Here is a 17,359-nt window from a genome sequence, read left to right as displayed (position 1 = left end):
ACTTTGAAAAAGGTATGTCTCATTGCTTATTTGACAAATAGTTAAATTTTTTCCTTAATTATATGGATTGGATAAGCATGTGGATTAGATCTATAGAAATTTATTTTGTTTGTACATACTTTTTCACATAGTTTTGTGCCTTTTTGTGCATATTCAAATGCACACGAAAATTACTTCTAAAACATGTAAATATAATGGCTATGAATACACTCAAAAAGTGAAGTGAAGTTTTTGAACCAAAATTAGGCAATTCATAGCTTTAATTGGACAATTATTTTGATTAAATATTTGATAAATAATTAATTTATCTTAACTGCATTTATCACTTTTAAAACTTAATTATTCTAACAAATCAAGTGAAGCTGGACCACTATACATATAAAAAGGAGAAGAATATCAATTTCTACCTTTTTGGTATTAATGAAACAATCAAATTTGATTATCAGCTCAAGCAATTAATTGGTTAGGTTGATTAAAAAATTGTGCTTTATTTTTTTTTTTTCGTTGATACTTGAGAGTTTAAATTAAAACATATGCTTGTATAGTTTGAAGCTGTAGTATCTAAGAATTTTCAAAAAAATTCTTTTATTCATGATAAGGAGATTTCTTGTTTTATAATGAGTTTGAAGAAATAAAAAAAGCAAGTAATATTTAAATAAGAAAATATTAATGCGATTTTAATAGAAAGAAGTTTGTAATTAATGTATTATATTATTCATTCTTAAATTTGATAAAATAAACATATTAAATGAAAAATTAAAACAATATTTTAATTACCATTAACCAATATTCATAACCGTTAACCATATTGACAGGCAAATGCTAACAGCATAATAAATTTCTCCATAGATATTCATGTTGTTGCTTACTTTCGACATAATAAATTTCTCCATAGATATTCATGTTGTTGCTCACTTTCAAGATTGCCTCTCTCCCCATTATTGCACTCAAGGACTACAACCACCAGAACCTGCTTTTGTTTATGGAGCTTGATGTTCAGAAATAACACCAAATATTTCCTATAATACTCTTCAAATGGAATAATTTAGTTTTGGAACTCAACCTTTCACTTTTTTTTTTTTTGTACACAAAGTCCAAGGTAAGTAAGTTATTCTAACCTCCAAATGAAGACAAGATATACGTCTCAAAAATCTTCATTGGTTACGATCGAGACGCAACAAGTTTGTATGTTTCTTCATGTCTTTAATACAAAGCAGAAAGAGGACAGTGGGAAAAAAATGGCAGTTAAGAAACCTGATTAAGGTAGTGTCGTAAATCGAGAACGTGTTGAACAAAATGACCCTGTGATCTCCATCTCCCACAAGTTTTACCGCAATAACTTCTTTCTCTCATATTTCCTCTCTGCAATATTTTTTTGTTTTTTGTTTTGTTTTCCTTTATTTCCTTCTTCAATGGCTTCTTCAAGGGAATGGGCAAGCTACATATCCTCCATTGCTTCTTTTATGTATTTCCTTCTTATTATCTTCCAAATCCCTCTTTTCAGGTAAATACATTAGTCCTCCAATCTTTTGTTTTTTTGTTACTTTCAATTTTTCTTTTTTTGACAATGATGGATTGGTAGTTTGTACCCAGCAACATGAGAGCAAAACAACATATGTATAAACATCACCTGCCTCTGGGGCTCCTTTTTTTATTTCACAGAAGCACAATATTCCATGCCATCTATTGCTTTTTTTTTTTTTTGGTTGCTACCAAATTTTATTTTAGCCAAAATCAGGGAAAGTTTGGTGCAATTTTTTTTTTCTTGCTTAATGTTTATGTCAGAACTCTGACTTTTCAACTCTCGTTTCACTTCTTTAATCTGGGTTTTCTTCCGTTGTTCATATTTGTGATAAGTCTACTTGCATTGCAACCGGTCACATATAACTCATATATGTTTAGCAGAGAAAAGAAAATTTCTTCTTTGGTGCTTAAAAAATTTAATGCAACTTCTGACAAATTAACAAAGGAAATACTCCGAGAATCCACTCAACTCCATGTTGCAGAATCTAATTTCTAGTTCAAATGCATTTTTTCTATGGCATAGTAGGGCTGCATACAGATCCAGGATTAATGCAGCTTTGGTCTTATTATCTGAAATCCCCTCAAAACTCTTCTGCAGATGAGAAAATTAGTTTGGGGAATCTGTCAAAATAACACTAATTCCCAGAAAGAATTCAAAATATTTGTCAATCTTCTAGAAATTCAATTTATTTATCCGCTTAAAATTTTGTTTTGGTCTACTGGTACAGGGTTCCATGTAGATTTGGAATGTGCAAAACACCTATTGAGGTAACATCCTCTCAGTTGATTGCCAGTGAGCTCTTCCCAGCATATGCAGTTAAGGTCCTTCTGTATCCAGGGGCTATTGCCACTGCTATTATCAAGAACAGGCCTTTTCCTAGCTATAGCAAATTGCTGAAGTTATATAACATCACCAGTTTGAGGAAAGCTCCTGCAGCATCTGATATCCAGCGCCTAGAGGTTGGTTTAATTCAAATTTTTACTGGCAAAGGACTCATATATTGCTTGATCAATCTCTAATTAGATAGAATTTTTTGCTATTCAATGATTTCACATTCCAATTTTTGCATTGCACCAGATTCTTGCTGGAAGCTACTTGTCTGTAGTAGGAGCTTTTATATGTCTCTTAAGGCATGGAAGAATGAGCCTCTTCGGGATGATGCTTATAGCATGGGGTTTTCTCAGAGAACTCATTCTGGGACAATTTTATAGCATGGTTCCGACAAAAGCTACTCATCTGTACCCAACAATGATAGTTGCTATGGTTTGTGCTTTTTTGTCAATTAGAAGTGATGTAAGAAAATTAATCCATAGTTCCAAAGCGAGGCGAGCCAAATTCTTCTGAAGGCAAATGCAAGCTGCATACGAGTTGATGCTGCAAAATTTGGGGGTAACAGTAGAAACCACTCGTGTAAAGCAAAATAGCTAACAACTAGGCCCATCATTGGGTTCTTGGAAAGGAGAGACACAGCAGAATTTTAATGAAATGGAGGTTATTGTCGTTTTTTTTTTAAACTTCGGAAGATATATTTTTGGAGCAGCTTTGAGATTAGACTGGGATTAGGGATCTGGATTACCTAGAATTTACTGGAGTAAATTTCAATATCTTGTAACTTTTAATTAACTTCTTTCCTTTCTGTGTGAACTTATGAGTTAATGGGGTTTGGTCTCAGATATTTACATGACTATAACTGATTGTTTATTAAAGGAAAAAGAAATCACTATCTGCTTGTTCATTGTTCAATTAATCTAACTTCCTCAACTTTTGTTCCCTAGAAATGCAGCAGTTGTCTACTAAAAAAAATGTTGCAGTAGAAATGTACTTTGAATTACTAAACTCCTACTAATGCATCATTGTACCTGCAAAACACCAATCACCTGAAAACATTGGGGAAAAGGGTTCGTTTATCAAAATAAGATCGCTGTCAAAGGTTGCTTTTATCTTTATGCATCAGTCCTAAAACATTAGCAGGGGAACATTACAAGTATTGGATGCAAATTTATGATATGTCCCTGCCATGAAAACAAATCTTTATCTAAATAGGAGCACAGATATTAGAACATTTTTCAAAATAGAAGTGAAAAGTCTACAAGTGAATATTGCTTTACAATTTGGGTAATGCGGACAAAGTACTAAATGGACCATATTTGGTTATATATAGATTATGGATTTATTTGATAAAGGGCCTTGGCATTGGCACTTGCAAGTGTGGTTAATTAATAAGGTTTTTCACTTTAAAGTTAAAACCCAACTGGTGTTTCATGACAAGGGCTTGAAAAGCATTTCCTTAGCTTAGCTTGAGCCTTGAAGCCTTGTCAGCAATTTGTTTTCCCTGATAGGTGAACTCACAGCTAGGGTAGGCAAAATGCTTTGTCCAAATGCAGTGCTTGTTTCACTATATCCTTCTTGTCCAGGAAACCTATGTCCCCTCTTGTGTCATATTAACAAATTGTGGCAATGGGGGGCCTTTCCTTTCTCATGGAGCAAATTGCTACTCCTGGAAGGTGACCAATAAAAAAGTGTTGTAGATGATGCGTGAGTTGCTCTTTGTTGTGGTTTAGAATCAAATGTTGGGCAAGACACTGTATACATACAGTGTAATGACATTAGATAACTGATAATAGATTGATAACAAGCAGGCGCCTTTTCATTTGGATAAAGTAGACAAAAAACATTAATTAATATGTAAACTTTCTGTAAGAAATGACTGGAATATCACTGGGAATATTTTAAATGTTGATCTAAAGAAGAAAATATTTAAAATACAATCAAAGTAATTTGATTGGCTTAGGGTTATCTAAAATTCTAAACCTTACCACAGTTAGACTCTGTAAATGTAAATTATAGCACTTAACTATCATAATTTAAATAAAGTAGTACCTTTTTTGGGAAGAAAGTTATATACACATGTGATTTATTTTTTCATTTAAAAAATGAAAAGTTGAAAGAAGAGAGGTTAGAAAATTACAAACAAATAAAAAGAGTACAAATAAAAACATTTATCATATTAAGTTAATTGGAAAGGGAAAAGCACAAAAACTGAGAAGGACATGTCAGAGCAGAATGAGAGTCCTCAAGATTCCTACTTCCCTTTCCTCCAAGTTGCACATGCTGCAAACAGAAGGTATCAGACGGAGACTCTTAAGTGCTGTTCATCATTTCATCACTTTGTTCTCTTTGTAATTTTTTTTCTTCACTTAAAATTTAAGCAGAGTTACCAGTACGGTGAGAAAAATTTGAGATGGAGAGATCCAAGTACTTTTACTCATGCCACAAAGATTCTTTCTCACTTGCTGTAAACTGCTGGTCCATCTCTAAACCACTGATGCTTATCAAAAAAATCCTCAGAAATTAGAACTTTTATGTCTTCACTTTGCATTTGTTGATTTTTGGTTCTTTTTGTTTGGTTTCTTTTTTGAACTCTGGAAGCATAAAGGGGGACGCCCTCCCGAGTTATGAATTGGGTTTTGCTTTTGTGTCTGGAGTGTGAAAGGAGAATCCTAATTGTTTGCTTTGTTAGAGTAGTTTTGTCGTTTGGAACTGGTTTGCTTTGTTAGAGCAGTTTTGTCTTTTGGGGGCTAAAATTAGAAAAAGCTTGGCTTTTGTTTGTAGGTTTTATGATAAAGGTTTGGTTTTTGAAGGCTGAAGATTGATCAAGTTTGGAATTTTGGCTAGTTCTGTGAGTGGGTTTTGGTTGTAGAAGGTATAAATCGTGGCAGGAGATACTATAAGTGGTCTTTTGAATTGTTTTTAGATTAGCTGTTTCTGAAAGCTGGGTCTTTTGTTGTGAAAATAAGTTGAGATGGTTTGTATGTATGGCCTTCTCAAGTAAACTATGAATTGTTGCTAAAATTCATTTGTTTTAGAGGTGGGTTTCAATTGCTAGAAGCTGATATTTTGCCCGTGGAATTTAGAATTTTATACTTGTATGTCGGGTTCCATTTGATACTGTATATGTAGAGATGTTGGAGAGAAGCTTGCAGATGTCACTGAATTGCTCATCTTACTTACCAGGCTGTGTAGCTAGGCAGAGAAATCTTTGTAAGAGAAGGTTGAATCCAGTTCTAGCTATGTCCCCATCCTCAGTGATCTTACACACTGATGAAAGTGGGAAATTTCCTGAATCTAGGAAAAGTTCTAGTTCAGGTACAGCTCTGCTTAGTCATCCAAACACTGTGGGAATAATTGGAGGGGTATCTGTTGATTCTACTCTCAAATTCGTAAGAAAAGTAGTGCATTGGGGTAAGAAGAATGAAGAGAATTGCATTCCTTTTGTTCTTTGCTCTGATCCAGTGTTAAATGGGGAGCTTTCATCCTTGGAGAGGAGTTATTCTTTCAGCGGTAGAAATGAACTTTCACAATTCGATCATACCCGGATTGTTGAAAATCTACGGAGTAAAAGGGTTTTCCTTGAGAAATCTGGAGCTCGCTGCATTGTAGTGCCTTGTCATATTTCACACTCATGGCATGATGAAGTGTTTAATGGATGTTCTGTTCCTTCCCTTCACATTGGTGAGTGTGTTGCCAGGGAGCTTAAGGAAGCCAATTTGAACCCGCTGGAAGCTGGGAGCCCTTTACGAATTGGGGTAGTTCCTACTGATGCAACTTTAAAAGCAGGGTTTTACCAAGAGAAACTGCAGAGTGAGGTATTTTCGTTCTGTAACTTTTGTCTGTTTCTTTTCCTAATTGTTCTGCCCTGAGAAATAAGCTTAGTGCATCCATTTAGGAAAAATATGTTGTTTGCAAAAATTTATGTTCTTGTCCTTTTAGGTGTTCTGGAGCTTTAAATTCCATAAGATCTTGTAACTGAAAAATATTAAACCTATGTGATATTGGTTTTAGTACAATCATGCAACCGATTTCGAAATTGTGAGCAGTTATTTATTATATACATGTAGGGGTTTGAGGTTGTGCTGCCAGATAAAGCAACCATGGAACACACTGTAATCCCTGCAATTGATGCTTTAAACAGAAAAGACATGGAAGGGGCACGAAATCTGCTGAGAATTGCACTCCAGGTTCTCCTGGTGAGGGCAGTTAGCACTGTTATCCTTGCGTCTGATGAAATGCGTGATCTTTTGCCTCGGGATGATCCACTTCTTAAGAAATGTATTGACCCAATGGACGCATTGGCCATGTCAACTATCAAGTGGGCACATCAAGCTGTGGGGTAAGGTACATAAAGGCTGCTAAATTAGTAGTTGTATGCATCCTTATTGTGATTTCTTATCATTCTTGGGGAATATGTATTATCTGTGTCAATTAAGAAAGGATATAAGAACAAAAACCACAGAGAAAATTATTGGTCAGAAGAAGTGCCTCTTTGATGTAGTAGAATATAAAGACAAAGAAGCCTTGAATCATTCAGCTTGTTGTTTGTGAATTGTTCTAAAATTTTTATGTGGTTTATTGGTTGGATATGATCAGTTCATTGTACAAAATGCCCCCCCCCCCAAAAAAAATTGTTATTGGTTAGATATGATCATTTATCTAACTTCTGTTTAATGACAGCAAGCATATCAACAGCAAGCAAATATGTTGATAAATTTAGTCCTAATACAAGACAAGCATGAGAGCCCAAATAGTTAATTGTGATCACTTACGTATAGGTTTTGCACATCTTATTGGGTTAGTGTGGTTTGACGATTGTATAGGCTTTTCACTCGGTAAATCTTTGATGGGGAGATTTTTAGGGTTTCAATATAAATTGCCTAAGGTTCCCTCTTTACTTCTAAGTAATGGTATTTACCTATTTAGAGCCACCGGTAAAAGAAGAGTGAAGAAGAAGACTTAATCTCTTCATAAAATTATAATTGCTTTCGCTTGATGATTATGTATGCTCAAATAAATACACAATAGAATTCAATTTGGTGTTCTAATATTCACATATGATTCTTGGAAGTTGGAATTATACTTGCTGTCTCCATAAACTTTTTTTCTGATATAGAAAGGAAATTAAAGATGAAACCATATGTACTTGGAATCTCAATAAGTAGTAAGTAATCTAAGACAAATAGTTGGGGATACATAACTACAGATTGCAGAATTGTGATCCTTGGTGATAGAGAAGTATCTTTGAACCAGGAAGATGGATAGGTCAGAATTGCAATATAAAGCATAAGAGATTGGAACCTGTTGCTATAAATTTGAAAGTATTAATGAGGTTGAATTATAAAGCTGACCTGATCTGACCCTTATAACCATGTTAAAATCCTTATATTGACATTTTCAAGTTTAGTAGTAGAAATAGTGCATGAAGGAAAACCAAATCCTTTCCTTCACTAATAATAGCATTTTGGAAGTTTGGAGGTAAATGGTTATTTCTCATTGTAATTGTAAACTTGGAAAGTTCTTGCTTTATTTCTTGGATCATCATTAACCACGTGATTAATTCTCATTCTAAACTATCATAAAGATTAAATTCTAGTTCCAAGCCCTGTATTACCTGATGATGAAGTTAAGTTACACGAGCAGAGAAAATCCATAATCTAATGGTTTTTGACAGCTCAAATTCAAGTTCGTGAGTTCATCAAAAACTATGATTCTCTCACCAAAAAGACGACAAAGGAAAACGATGCAACAAACACACAATTTTTTCTAAAAAGTTTCCTATGTTCATCTGCAATTCGCTGCTGTTCTGAATTCTGATATTGCATTTCCTTGCTCTTGTAAGTCACTGCGGTGAGATGTTCAAGGGCCATAGATATGAAACATGGAACAAAAGCATTTTGATTTGGGTCATCCTCCCATTCTATTTCTTTCCACCAGAATTCCCACCCACGAATGGCAATGTCTTTTCCTCAAGCATTTTTTTTGCATTGACTGGAAGCTTCTTAAGAAGATAACTAGTGTATAGAAACACAATACAAAACTATAAAATATCAGTAAAATAAACACTTTTACATTGCGTTTGTCTGCGGGGAGGAGCGTAACTGAGACAGTGTGCAACAGCCAAACCTTTTTTTGATGATTGAAATGTCATTCATCATTAAGAATCTGTTTTACAGACAAACCAACCTACGGACTAAAGTAGAAAAGCAATCATGTTACAAACAATCCAATCCAACAGAGGAAGAAGAAATTTAAATCAATACCGTATCGATCACAATGAACTTAATAATTTTCTGGTGCACACAAACGAGCTTTAAAGTCTTTCATAAATCTGCTAATTGAAAGGAGCAGCAGTTGGTACATTGTGCTTTATTGTCTTGTTCTCTTCAGAAAGGGTACAAGTAGCCACATCAAGCATCCCTGAGGATACCAGAACTAACAGTTGTCTCGCTTCACATCTACGTTGTTTTTCAAGAAAAAATGAAAATCAGATTTTCTAAAAAAACATGCCTTTTGCGAAAGCTGCAATTACTTACCAAATGACAAAGATTCAGCAAAAACATGCTGTTAATCAGAGAACAGCGACAAAGGCTAATTGAGACACAAGAAGTTTGAAAGCAACAATAACAGAGAGGAAGGTACAAGTAAGATTAATTTGCAATTTCATACCTTTTTTAGTCCTTTTGATTTAAATTGCAATGAAAGTGGGAAGAAAAGCGCTTCGAGTATCTTCATCCTCCCATTTGAGCTCTTTCCACCACTTTTCCTCTCCAAATATGCTGATTTTGTTTCCTTTTGCGCTGTTGGTGTTGAGTGGAAGTCTCCTCAGCTTTGGGCAGATATTAACATAAATGTCCTTCATGCATGAGAATGGCAGTGCATCCCAGTAAATGCTCTTCAATTCTGGTAGAAGCGTTAAATAAAGGACTTCGAGTTTTGCAAATGGGCTTAAAGTTCCTGCCAGCTTTGCCACCTGACTCAGTTTTATCTCATTGATTATTTCTTCCATTTTGTTGCAATCCCATACACTAAGATGCCTCAAATTCGGAGCCAGAATTAGCCATGTCATGTCCCTCAGTTTTAAACAATTGGATATGAATACATTCTTAAGGCTTTGAAAGCATGGTTGTGTTGCAATCGTAGAGATTTGAATTTGGGTGGATGCTTTTATCATTCTGCCTTCCCCTTCCCAATCAGTCTTCACTTCTTCCAAGCTTTCACAGTTCTGAAGTCGTAAATAATATAGACTCTTGATATGCGCTAAAGATAAAATATTCAATTGCTTTGAGTCCTTGAAAGAGTGAAGGCCAATCTCTTCAGTGCAGCTGTGTAATATGTCAGCACTCAAAAATCTATCAAGAGCAAGGGCACTTTTTACTGACACGGTCAATGCATTCAAATGGATCAAGCATTGCAGTTCTTCTGTCCAGCATTCAGTACTGTTATCTTCCACTTCGCGTTCGTAGAAAGGAAGAGAACAAATCATTCTCAAAGTTTGTAGCTTTGAGAAACCAGATATCAACCCTCTTGGGATTGTGATATCTTCTAAGCTCTCCAATTTCAAACATTTGAGCTTTTCTAATGCCTTCAATTCAGTTGGCAGTTGTCTTATTCCTGTCCTTGATAGATCCAAATATTGTAGAGATACCACTTTTGAAATGCCCACGGGCAACTCTCTTATACCTGTATTTCCTCTCAAGCTTAGAACTTTTAGGCCATACATAAATTGGAAGAAGTCATTATGAATCACCTTCAACTCATTATCATTGAGAAACAAAGTTTGCAGATCAGGACATTTAGGTGCTTCTATTAGATTTTCAATCTTGTTATGCATCAATGACATTCTTCGTATACCTTTCCATACCCCAACCTCCGGTACTTTAGTCAATTGATAACCTGCTTGCACAAAAAACTTACATTTCTCTACTTCGCACGTACATGCAATCCACAAACTCATGTCACGAATCACATCATGCATTTTTATACACCAATCACCTACTTCTTCCAATAAACATGCATGAACAAGAGAACCAATGGTGTGGTGGCCTTGATTTCGAGTTAGACTTATGTTGTCATGTTCATCCTAAGACCTTCTTCTATCCAGCAATCTATAAGCATTTCTTTTGCAATTGGATAATCTTCTGAGAACAAACTACAGAATAAAAGGCAAGACCGGACCACGTCGTCTGATAAACTATCAAAACTGAATTTTAGAAGTGGATATACCTGCTCGCCCATGTTTGGAAATACAAAATTAGCTGATCTCTTCAAGACTTCAATTGCGTATTTCCATTCTTCAGGTGTCTTCTTGCAAGCCATGGCACGACCGATGGTGATGAGTGCAAGAGGTAGTCCTCCACATTCTTTGGCCACTTCTTGAGCTAGCTCACGAATATTTGGATGACTATCAAGGATATCGTTCCCAACATGCTCCTCAAACAATTTCCAAGCCGTTTCTTCTGGCAAACATGGCACTTTAATCTTCTTATAAACTCTCATTTGGCCACACACCTCAAAAGAACGAGTTGTAAAAATTAGTTTGGAACCATTTTCTTGAGTCGGGAGAGGTATCCCTACCTTAGATAGATCAACTCTTTCCCATATATCATCTAACAACAATACAAATTTCTTCTTTCTCAAAACCCTGAAGATGTCTATAGCTTTCTCTTCAGGAGTTTTATCGGTCCACTGTCCGCTACCCAAATGATTACTATAAAGGCCTATCCTCTTTGCAATGTCATCTTGGACCCTTCCAATATAAAATCCTTTAGACACCACTACCCAAATAACCATATCAAATCCACCAGAAGAAACACCAATCCTGTTGTTGATTTCAGTCAACAGCCTAGTCTTGCCAACTCCTCCAACACCGTATATGCCAATAATGCCCACATGGTTATCTTCAATGTTACTCCAGACCTTATTGTACATGGATTCCAAGCCGACGGCAGAGTCACTCGGTATTTCAACCACTGGAGCTGCAGGTACCTCTGTAGCTACCGCTTCAAAAGCTCCGTTGTTCTTTAGATCCTTAACATCAAGGAGTCTTTTGGCCACTATTTTGCTACAACTAAGGGTAGATATGTAATTCTTGGAACAACAGCCTCCCACACATAATTTATTGATTTGTTCAGGGCCATCAGTAAGCAGTGCATCAACTTCATCTATCATAGTTTCGGCCCTTGAAAGCCATCTTCGAACTTCGTCCAACGGCATCAAATTTTGTTGTTCAGCGTTGGTGGCCTTCCTCATCACATCATTCCTTCGGTCTTTTAATTCGTCCAGTGCTGTCTTCAAATCTGCAACGTTTTCTTCAAGATGGCATGTGTAGATTGCTTGTCCGGCAACACAATCCCAGCAGCGGGTGATTATTGTATCACATGACAGTTGAACCGAGAAAATATTGCCCATATAGATTATAGTAGATCTTAAGGAAGTGGTTTTAGACTTACTGAACACAAAACCAGAAAATTCAAATGAACATAGAGAGGCAGAGGAGTGATTGATGAAAGGGAATTATCAATGAAAATGGAGCAAAAGAATGAGATGTCTAGAGATCATTTGTTTGATGAAAGAGCTCCTTAAGCCTTAAATTAGCAAGAAAATGAAGTAATCGATCTTTGAAAATTGATAATTGAGTTGAGCTTTCATCCTAGTGGTAACTAAAACTTTTTGTTTCTTGTCTTTATAAGAGAAAAAAAAAAGCATATTTATTAATTTAATGTCATGTTGATAAATTATTATAAGTAACAACAATAATACAAATTTCCAGAGCGACAGTTGTGATGCGTATTCTTTTCTGATTGATCATTTCATTTCAATTTCCATTGGTGGGGTATTAACTTTTAAAAAGCAGTAGTATTGACTATTGACTCCAATCTTTGACTGCAAACAGGAATTGCAATGATTCGGAAGTTGGTAGAGAAACAACTCAGAAGTTGCTTTTAGTATTTTTCATCTTTTTATAGTTGCAAATTGTAATTTTCTATTGAATTAGTTTCCTTGTTTATATCAAACAATTAGTTTCATTGATCATACAAAATGCATGAAGGTGTGGTTGACAAGATGTTATCCATAGTTGGTTTTGGTTTTAAAGAGGGAGTTCAACAATTTCTGAAAAGGAGAATCAAATGATTAAAAAGAAAATTCTTACTTGTCAAACATTTTGAAATTTGAATGATATTAGAATCAAAGTTACCAACGTATATAGTAGTATGAAATTTAGTTATTGATTAACTCTAATTTTATATTTTTTTAATGAGATTTAACCTATTTAAAAGACATTATGAGTTTTAGTTATTCATATATGATAAAATGAGATTTAGAATACTATTTTTAAAAAATAATATAAAAAATAAAAATTTATATTTGATGAATTATTAGTACATATGTTTTGTGCACTTTAGAGTATTTGAGATGTTACAATGAACTGTGATACAAGGGCTTAAAGCCTCAACAGCCTCCTTTAATTTCATTGAACGGTAATTTGTATTAAACATCCAGTTTAAGAATTTAAAATTAATTAATAATAAATTTATTTATTTATTTATTAAGGAAGACTAAGACTTCCACGCGATTTTTAGGAAGAAAAGTTGTCAGTCAAGTTGGCCAACCTGCAAAGTCATCGGCAATTGAAACCTTGTTTTGATGTTAACAGACTTATTTAGTATTTTAACCATTATTAATAGGAATTGATGAATTATCTTTCTATTTTAAAAAAAAAGGGTTTTTCTTGTAAAAAATTTATGTTATTAAAAGAAATCTTATTAAATGCTTGACAAAAATTTGTAAGAGTGCTTGTCAAATATTATCATATATTCCTGCAATATTAAATTTTGTGGTCCCTATTACGTATACACAAACTTTAGTAAAATATAAGGGTGTAAGTGAATAAAACTTTTGATGAACGTTCGTAAATATATTTAATTTTTATTTATTTATTAAACTTAAAAATAATTTTAAATATTATTTATACGTTCGTTTATTAAATGAATCAAATACGAATAATTATCTATTCATTCATTTATATTCACGAACAAACTCGTTTATGATTCGTTTAAAATTCGTTTGTTTATTATTTATTTGTTATTTATTTATAATAATATTAATCAAATTATATTTTTATCCTTTATCCTATTCTTATTTTAAGGTTTTTTTGTATTTGTTTGGATTTATTTATATTCGTTTAAAGTTTATTTGTTTAAATTTGTTTTGTTATGATTTGTTTATTGTTCATGAATTATTTATTTACATGTGTTCATGAATATATTCAAGAACATATTCATTTAATATTTATGAACGAGCTCGTTTAACTTAATTGAACGAATATGAACCGAATATGAATAATATATTATTTAAATGAACAAACATGAATGAACAGAGTAAATTTTTTAACAAATATAAATCGAATACAAATATTTTTAAAAACAAACGAATAAATATAAATATATATATATATATATTCATTCGTTTATATTCAATTAATTTATAGTTCTAATAAAATACAAAAATGATTATAGTATTTAGCATTAAGGCTTCATCCTTTCACACTTTCACATGGTGAAAAATGCCAATTTTGATTGTGAAGAGAAATTAAAGCAACCTCAAATATAAATATTATGAAAAATATCAATTATGATTGTGATAAGAAATTATTAAATATGTTAGCAATAAAATTTTTAAATTTTACAAATAAAGTTAAAAGAATAATATAAAATTTTCAATATATATTTAAAAAATTAAAAATAAAAATAAGACATATATTAATCTCTTCACATCATTTATAAATTTATAAATTTATAATAGTATATCAAATACTAACTAAAATACAATTAGATATATAAATATAAGAGTACAAAATCAATGCAAACTATTATCTGAGTTTAGGTTATATATATTATATTTAATTGAGTGATTAGTTATTTAATTTACTAGCCAACAAAAGAAACCAATCAATCAGGAGCTTCTCTGAGCATTCTATGCCTTCTCTGCATATTCTTTCTTGTTTTCGTCCTTGAAATTCTAACTTTTTCATTGATCCATTCCGTGTTCTCCTTTTTAGACTACAAATTATATCAGCAACCAAATTCTTCCTTCAAGAATGCTTAATGTGATATTATTACTTGTAAGAAAGAAGCAATTCCAAGACTAAAAATTTTATCAGCAACTAAATTTTCCTAGAATTCTGATGTTCTGTAGATACTAGAGGCATTCTATTAAAAAATTGGTAAAGAACAAAAACCCTCCATCTTTGACAAACTGTAAGCACTATCAACATTGCATGCGTAGAATATTTTGTCAAGAAAACGAAAATGGAGCAAAAGAATAAGATGTCTAGAGATCATATATTCGATGAAATAGCTCCTTAAGCCTTAAATTGGCAAGAAAATGAAGTAATCAATCCTTGAAAATTTGATTACTGAGTTAAGCTTTCAATCCTATTTGTAACTAAAATTTTTTGTTTGTTGTCATTATAGGCGAAAAAAAAGCATATTTATTAATTCATTGTCATATTGACAACTTAAATTATTACAAATGACAACAATAATACAAATTTCCAGAGCGATAGATCATAAATGTGATGTATATTCTTGTCCGATTGATCAGTTCATTTCAATTTTCATTGGTAGGATGGATATTCATTTTTGAACAACTTGAACAGAGTAATATTGACTATTGAGCCCAACCTTTGGATGCAAATAGGAAATGCAAAGACTTGAAAAATATCCTAATGTAGTCATTAAAAGTTCTGCATCTTTGGCTGAAAAAGTTTGTAGTAGATAAGATAGAAACTACATGAAACCTTGTTGATGTCTGATTGGGTAGAGAAACAACTCAGAAGTTGCTTTTATTATATCATTTTCATCTTTTTTTTTTTTTAAATCAAACTTAATGAAGGGTCTGGGAGTAGTTGTAGTGGGAATACAACTTGCAAGCTAAGGAATGGAGACAGCAGAAAGCATAAAATTTTGATAATAAGGGAGAGATTATTAAAGGGAACTGGAGGTTTACCGGATTCTATGGACGGCCTGAAACTCATCGAAGGGTTGAGTCATGGGAGTTGCTAAAAACTCTAAAGGATAGATGTTCGCTACCGTGGTTATGCGTAGGAGACTTTAATTAGCTGTTGGGTGAAGATGAAAAACAAGGAGGAAGTCAAAGACTTTCATGGTAGATTGATAATTTCAGAAGAGCTGTGGAATATTGTGGTTTCTTGGAAATTTCTATGGTAGGTCCAAGATATACATGGTCTCAAAGGATGGATGAAGAATTAATTCTAGAAAGGTTGGATCGAGGAATGGGCAACAAATAGTTCATATCTATATTTCCTACTTTGCTGGAAAGACATCTTATCTCAATAACCTCTGATCATTTGCCTTTGCTTTTTCTTGTTGGGCTAAAAGCCTCTAATCCAATCACACCAACGGAAGCAAAATCAAATAATCAATCAATCACACAAGAGACAATAATTTAACGTGATTTGGTTCAACTGATCTACGTCCACAGATGAGAAATAAGATCCACTAGTTGTAGAGAATCACAAATATACATCAAATCAAATCAAACACTCATAACTAATACCCATAGACTCTCTCAATCTCTTCTAATTCGATGGAGTATTCTCAACTCAAACAAACACATCCCATGTGCATCCTTTCAACACAAACACATACCGATATGCACCAATACATTATACCTATGTGGACCCTCTCACTCTCCTCTAGTCCACTCACAAACAAACATATACACCCATAAGATGTAAAGCCCCAATATTCCTATGGGGTGTCTATCCTATAAAACTTTATAACTCTCTTACGTCTTTTTCTCATGCCTAACCCTGTAGAGACTTTACCTATTTATAACCATACAAACTTGCCTATTAAGAATCCATTTCCTCTTATAATTCTTCTTCTGCAAGTCAAACTTGCCTATTAAGAATTTTTTTTCTCTTAGAATTATTCTTTTGCATGTCTTCTTATCCATCAAGCAATATTTAACAAATCCCAAACAAATCTCTAACAAATCCAAAACAAATCTCCTATAGGATTTGAGTCATTATTCATAACAATCTTCACATTGACTCAAATTCTATCAATTATCTGTTTTCATGCTAGACATGTTTGGTTCCACCTGCAATGGAAGTCTCATAATCATTTTCTCTTGTGTGCCTTTACGTTTCATGCAAATTGATCTTCAAAATATGAACTCGAACTTCTTCCTTGAATCGAGCTCCTCTAAGCTTGCCTCTTCTCATGCTCTTCTCACATCTTGAACCTTTGGCTCTGAATCTCTAAACACTTTAACAATATCTACAAAGCTAACACGTTTACCTTTTTTCTTTTCTTTCATCATAGGGATTCCAGCAACTGAGCCTCCATCAAGCATGTATAAGTGATTTTTGACTATATTCCCTTGTAGAATCACACTACCATTCTTGTACACTTTCAATGAATCATTATTACCATAGTATGTGTACCCTCGAGAAGCTATCTCACCTAAAGCAATTAAATTGAAGCTATAACTCGATACATACCTTACATGACGAAGGGTCCTAACAACACTATTGTGAGATCTAAGGTGAGCACTCCCAATGCCTTGAATCTGCACCTTTTCGTTGTTGGCAACCACAATATACCCATACTTCTCATTTTCATCCAACTTCATAAAACAACTCCTATCATTGTAGGCATGGACCGCAGCAATTGAATCTAAAACCCAACCTTTATCACCTTTCAAAGTCTGAGTCTTATCCACACAAGTCGTCAAAATGATATCATCATCATCATCAGAACAACAACAATAGTATCACTCTTTCCTTCATCTGATTTCTTTTCATCATTTACCCTTTTGAAAGTAGTCATATCCTTTTTCAGCTTCTTGTAACGTACTTGGATATATCCTTTTTCACCACAATAATAACATTCTATATCATTGTAATCTCTATCTCTTGACTTGAATCTTCCTCTTGATCCATTAATCCTTTTTTGAGTCCTCCCTCGATCA

The 17,359-nt window shown here is 33.6% G+C and overlaps 2 protein-coding genes and 1 pseudogene across 3 annotated transcripts; 2 read left to right on the top strand and 1 right to left on the bottom strand.

Annotated features, from left to right (window-relative positions):
* The first annotated feature begins 1,086 nt into the window (after window positions 1-1,086).
* Window positions 1,087-3,254, top strand: LOC149516964 (uncharacterized). Its single transcript, XM_022865503.2, has 3 exons — window positions 1,087-1,504; window positions 2,253-2,484; window positions 2,603-3,254. Exons 1-3 carry the CDS (start codon window positions 1,413-1,415, stop codon window positions 2,867-2,869), a joined length of 591 nt encoding a protein of 196 aa, XP_022721238.2. The 5' UTR covers window positions 1,087-1,412; the 3' UTR covers window positions 2,870-3,254.
* A 1,253-nt stretch (window positions 3,255-4,507) lies between these two features.
* Window positions 4,508-6,951, top strand: LOC111318543 (uncharacterized). Its single transcript, XM_089764523.1, has 3 exons — window positions 4,508-4,649; window positions 5,540-6,171; window positions 6,424-6,951. Exons 1-3 carry the CDS (start codon window positions 4,589-4,591, stop codon window positions 6,697-6,699), a joined length of 969 nt encoding a protein of 322 aa, XP_089620649.1. The 5' UTR covers window positions 4,508-4,588; the 3' UTR covers window positions 6,700-6,951.
* A 984-nt stretch (window positions 6,952-7,935) lies between these two features.
* On the bottom strand, window positions 7,936-11,990 carry LOC149516963 (disease resistance protein RPS5 pseudogene; annotated as a pseudogene). The gene is made up of 2 exons (XR_016343976.1): window positions 9,026-11,990; window positions 7,936-8,878 (listed from the first exon to the last, which is right to left on the bottom strand). The product of XR_016343976.1 is annotated as a disease resistance protein RPS5 pseudogene (transcript).
* Between the last annotated feature and the right edge of the window lie 5,369 nt (window positions 11,991-17,359).

Source organism: Durio zibethinus, chromosome 8 (genome assembly GCF_047325235.1).
Source record: "Durio zibethinus cultivar Kanyao isolate XHJ-2024 chromosome 8, ASM4732523v1, whole genome shotgun sequence".
In the NCBI taxonomy this organism is placed as follows: Eukaryota; Viridiplantae; Streptophyta; class Magnoliopsida; order Malvales; family Malvaceae; genus Durio; species Durio zibethinus.
This window is presented reverse-complemented; position numbering and strand designations above follow the sequence as displayed.

Bases quoted from the DNA above. Each gene is read 5' to 3' on its own strand.
- LOC149516964 (XM_022865503.2), top strand. From the start codon at position 1,413: ATGGCTTCTTCAAGGGAATGGGCAAGCTACATATCCTCCATTGCTTCT. The intron at 1,505-2,252 runs GTAAATACATTA...CTACTGGTACAG, and splicing joins TTCCAAATCCCTCTTTTCAG to GGTTCCATGTAGATTTGGAA. The intron at 2,485-2,602 runs GTTGGTTTAATT...GCATTGCACCAG, and splicing joins CTGATATCCAGCGCCTAGAG to ATTCTTGCTGGAAGCTACTT.
- LOC111318543 (XM_089764523.1), top strand. From the start codon at position 4,589: ATGAGAGTCCTCAAGATTCCTACTTCCCTTTCCTCCAAGTTGCACATG. The intron at 4,650-5,539 runs GTATCAGACGGA...CTTACTTACCAG, and splicing joins GCACATGCTGCAAACAGAAG to GCTGTGTAGCTAGGCAGAGA. The intron at 6,172-6,423 runs GTATTTTCGTTC...ATATACATGTAG, and splicing joins AAGAGAAACTGCAGAGTGAG to GGGTTTGAGGTTGTGCTGCC.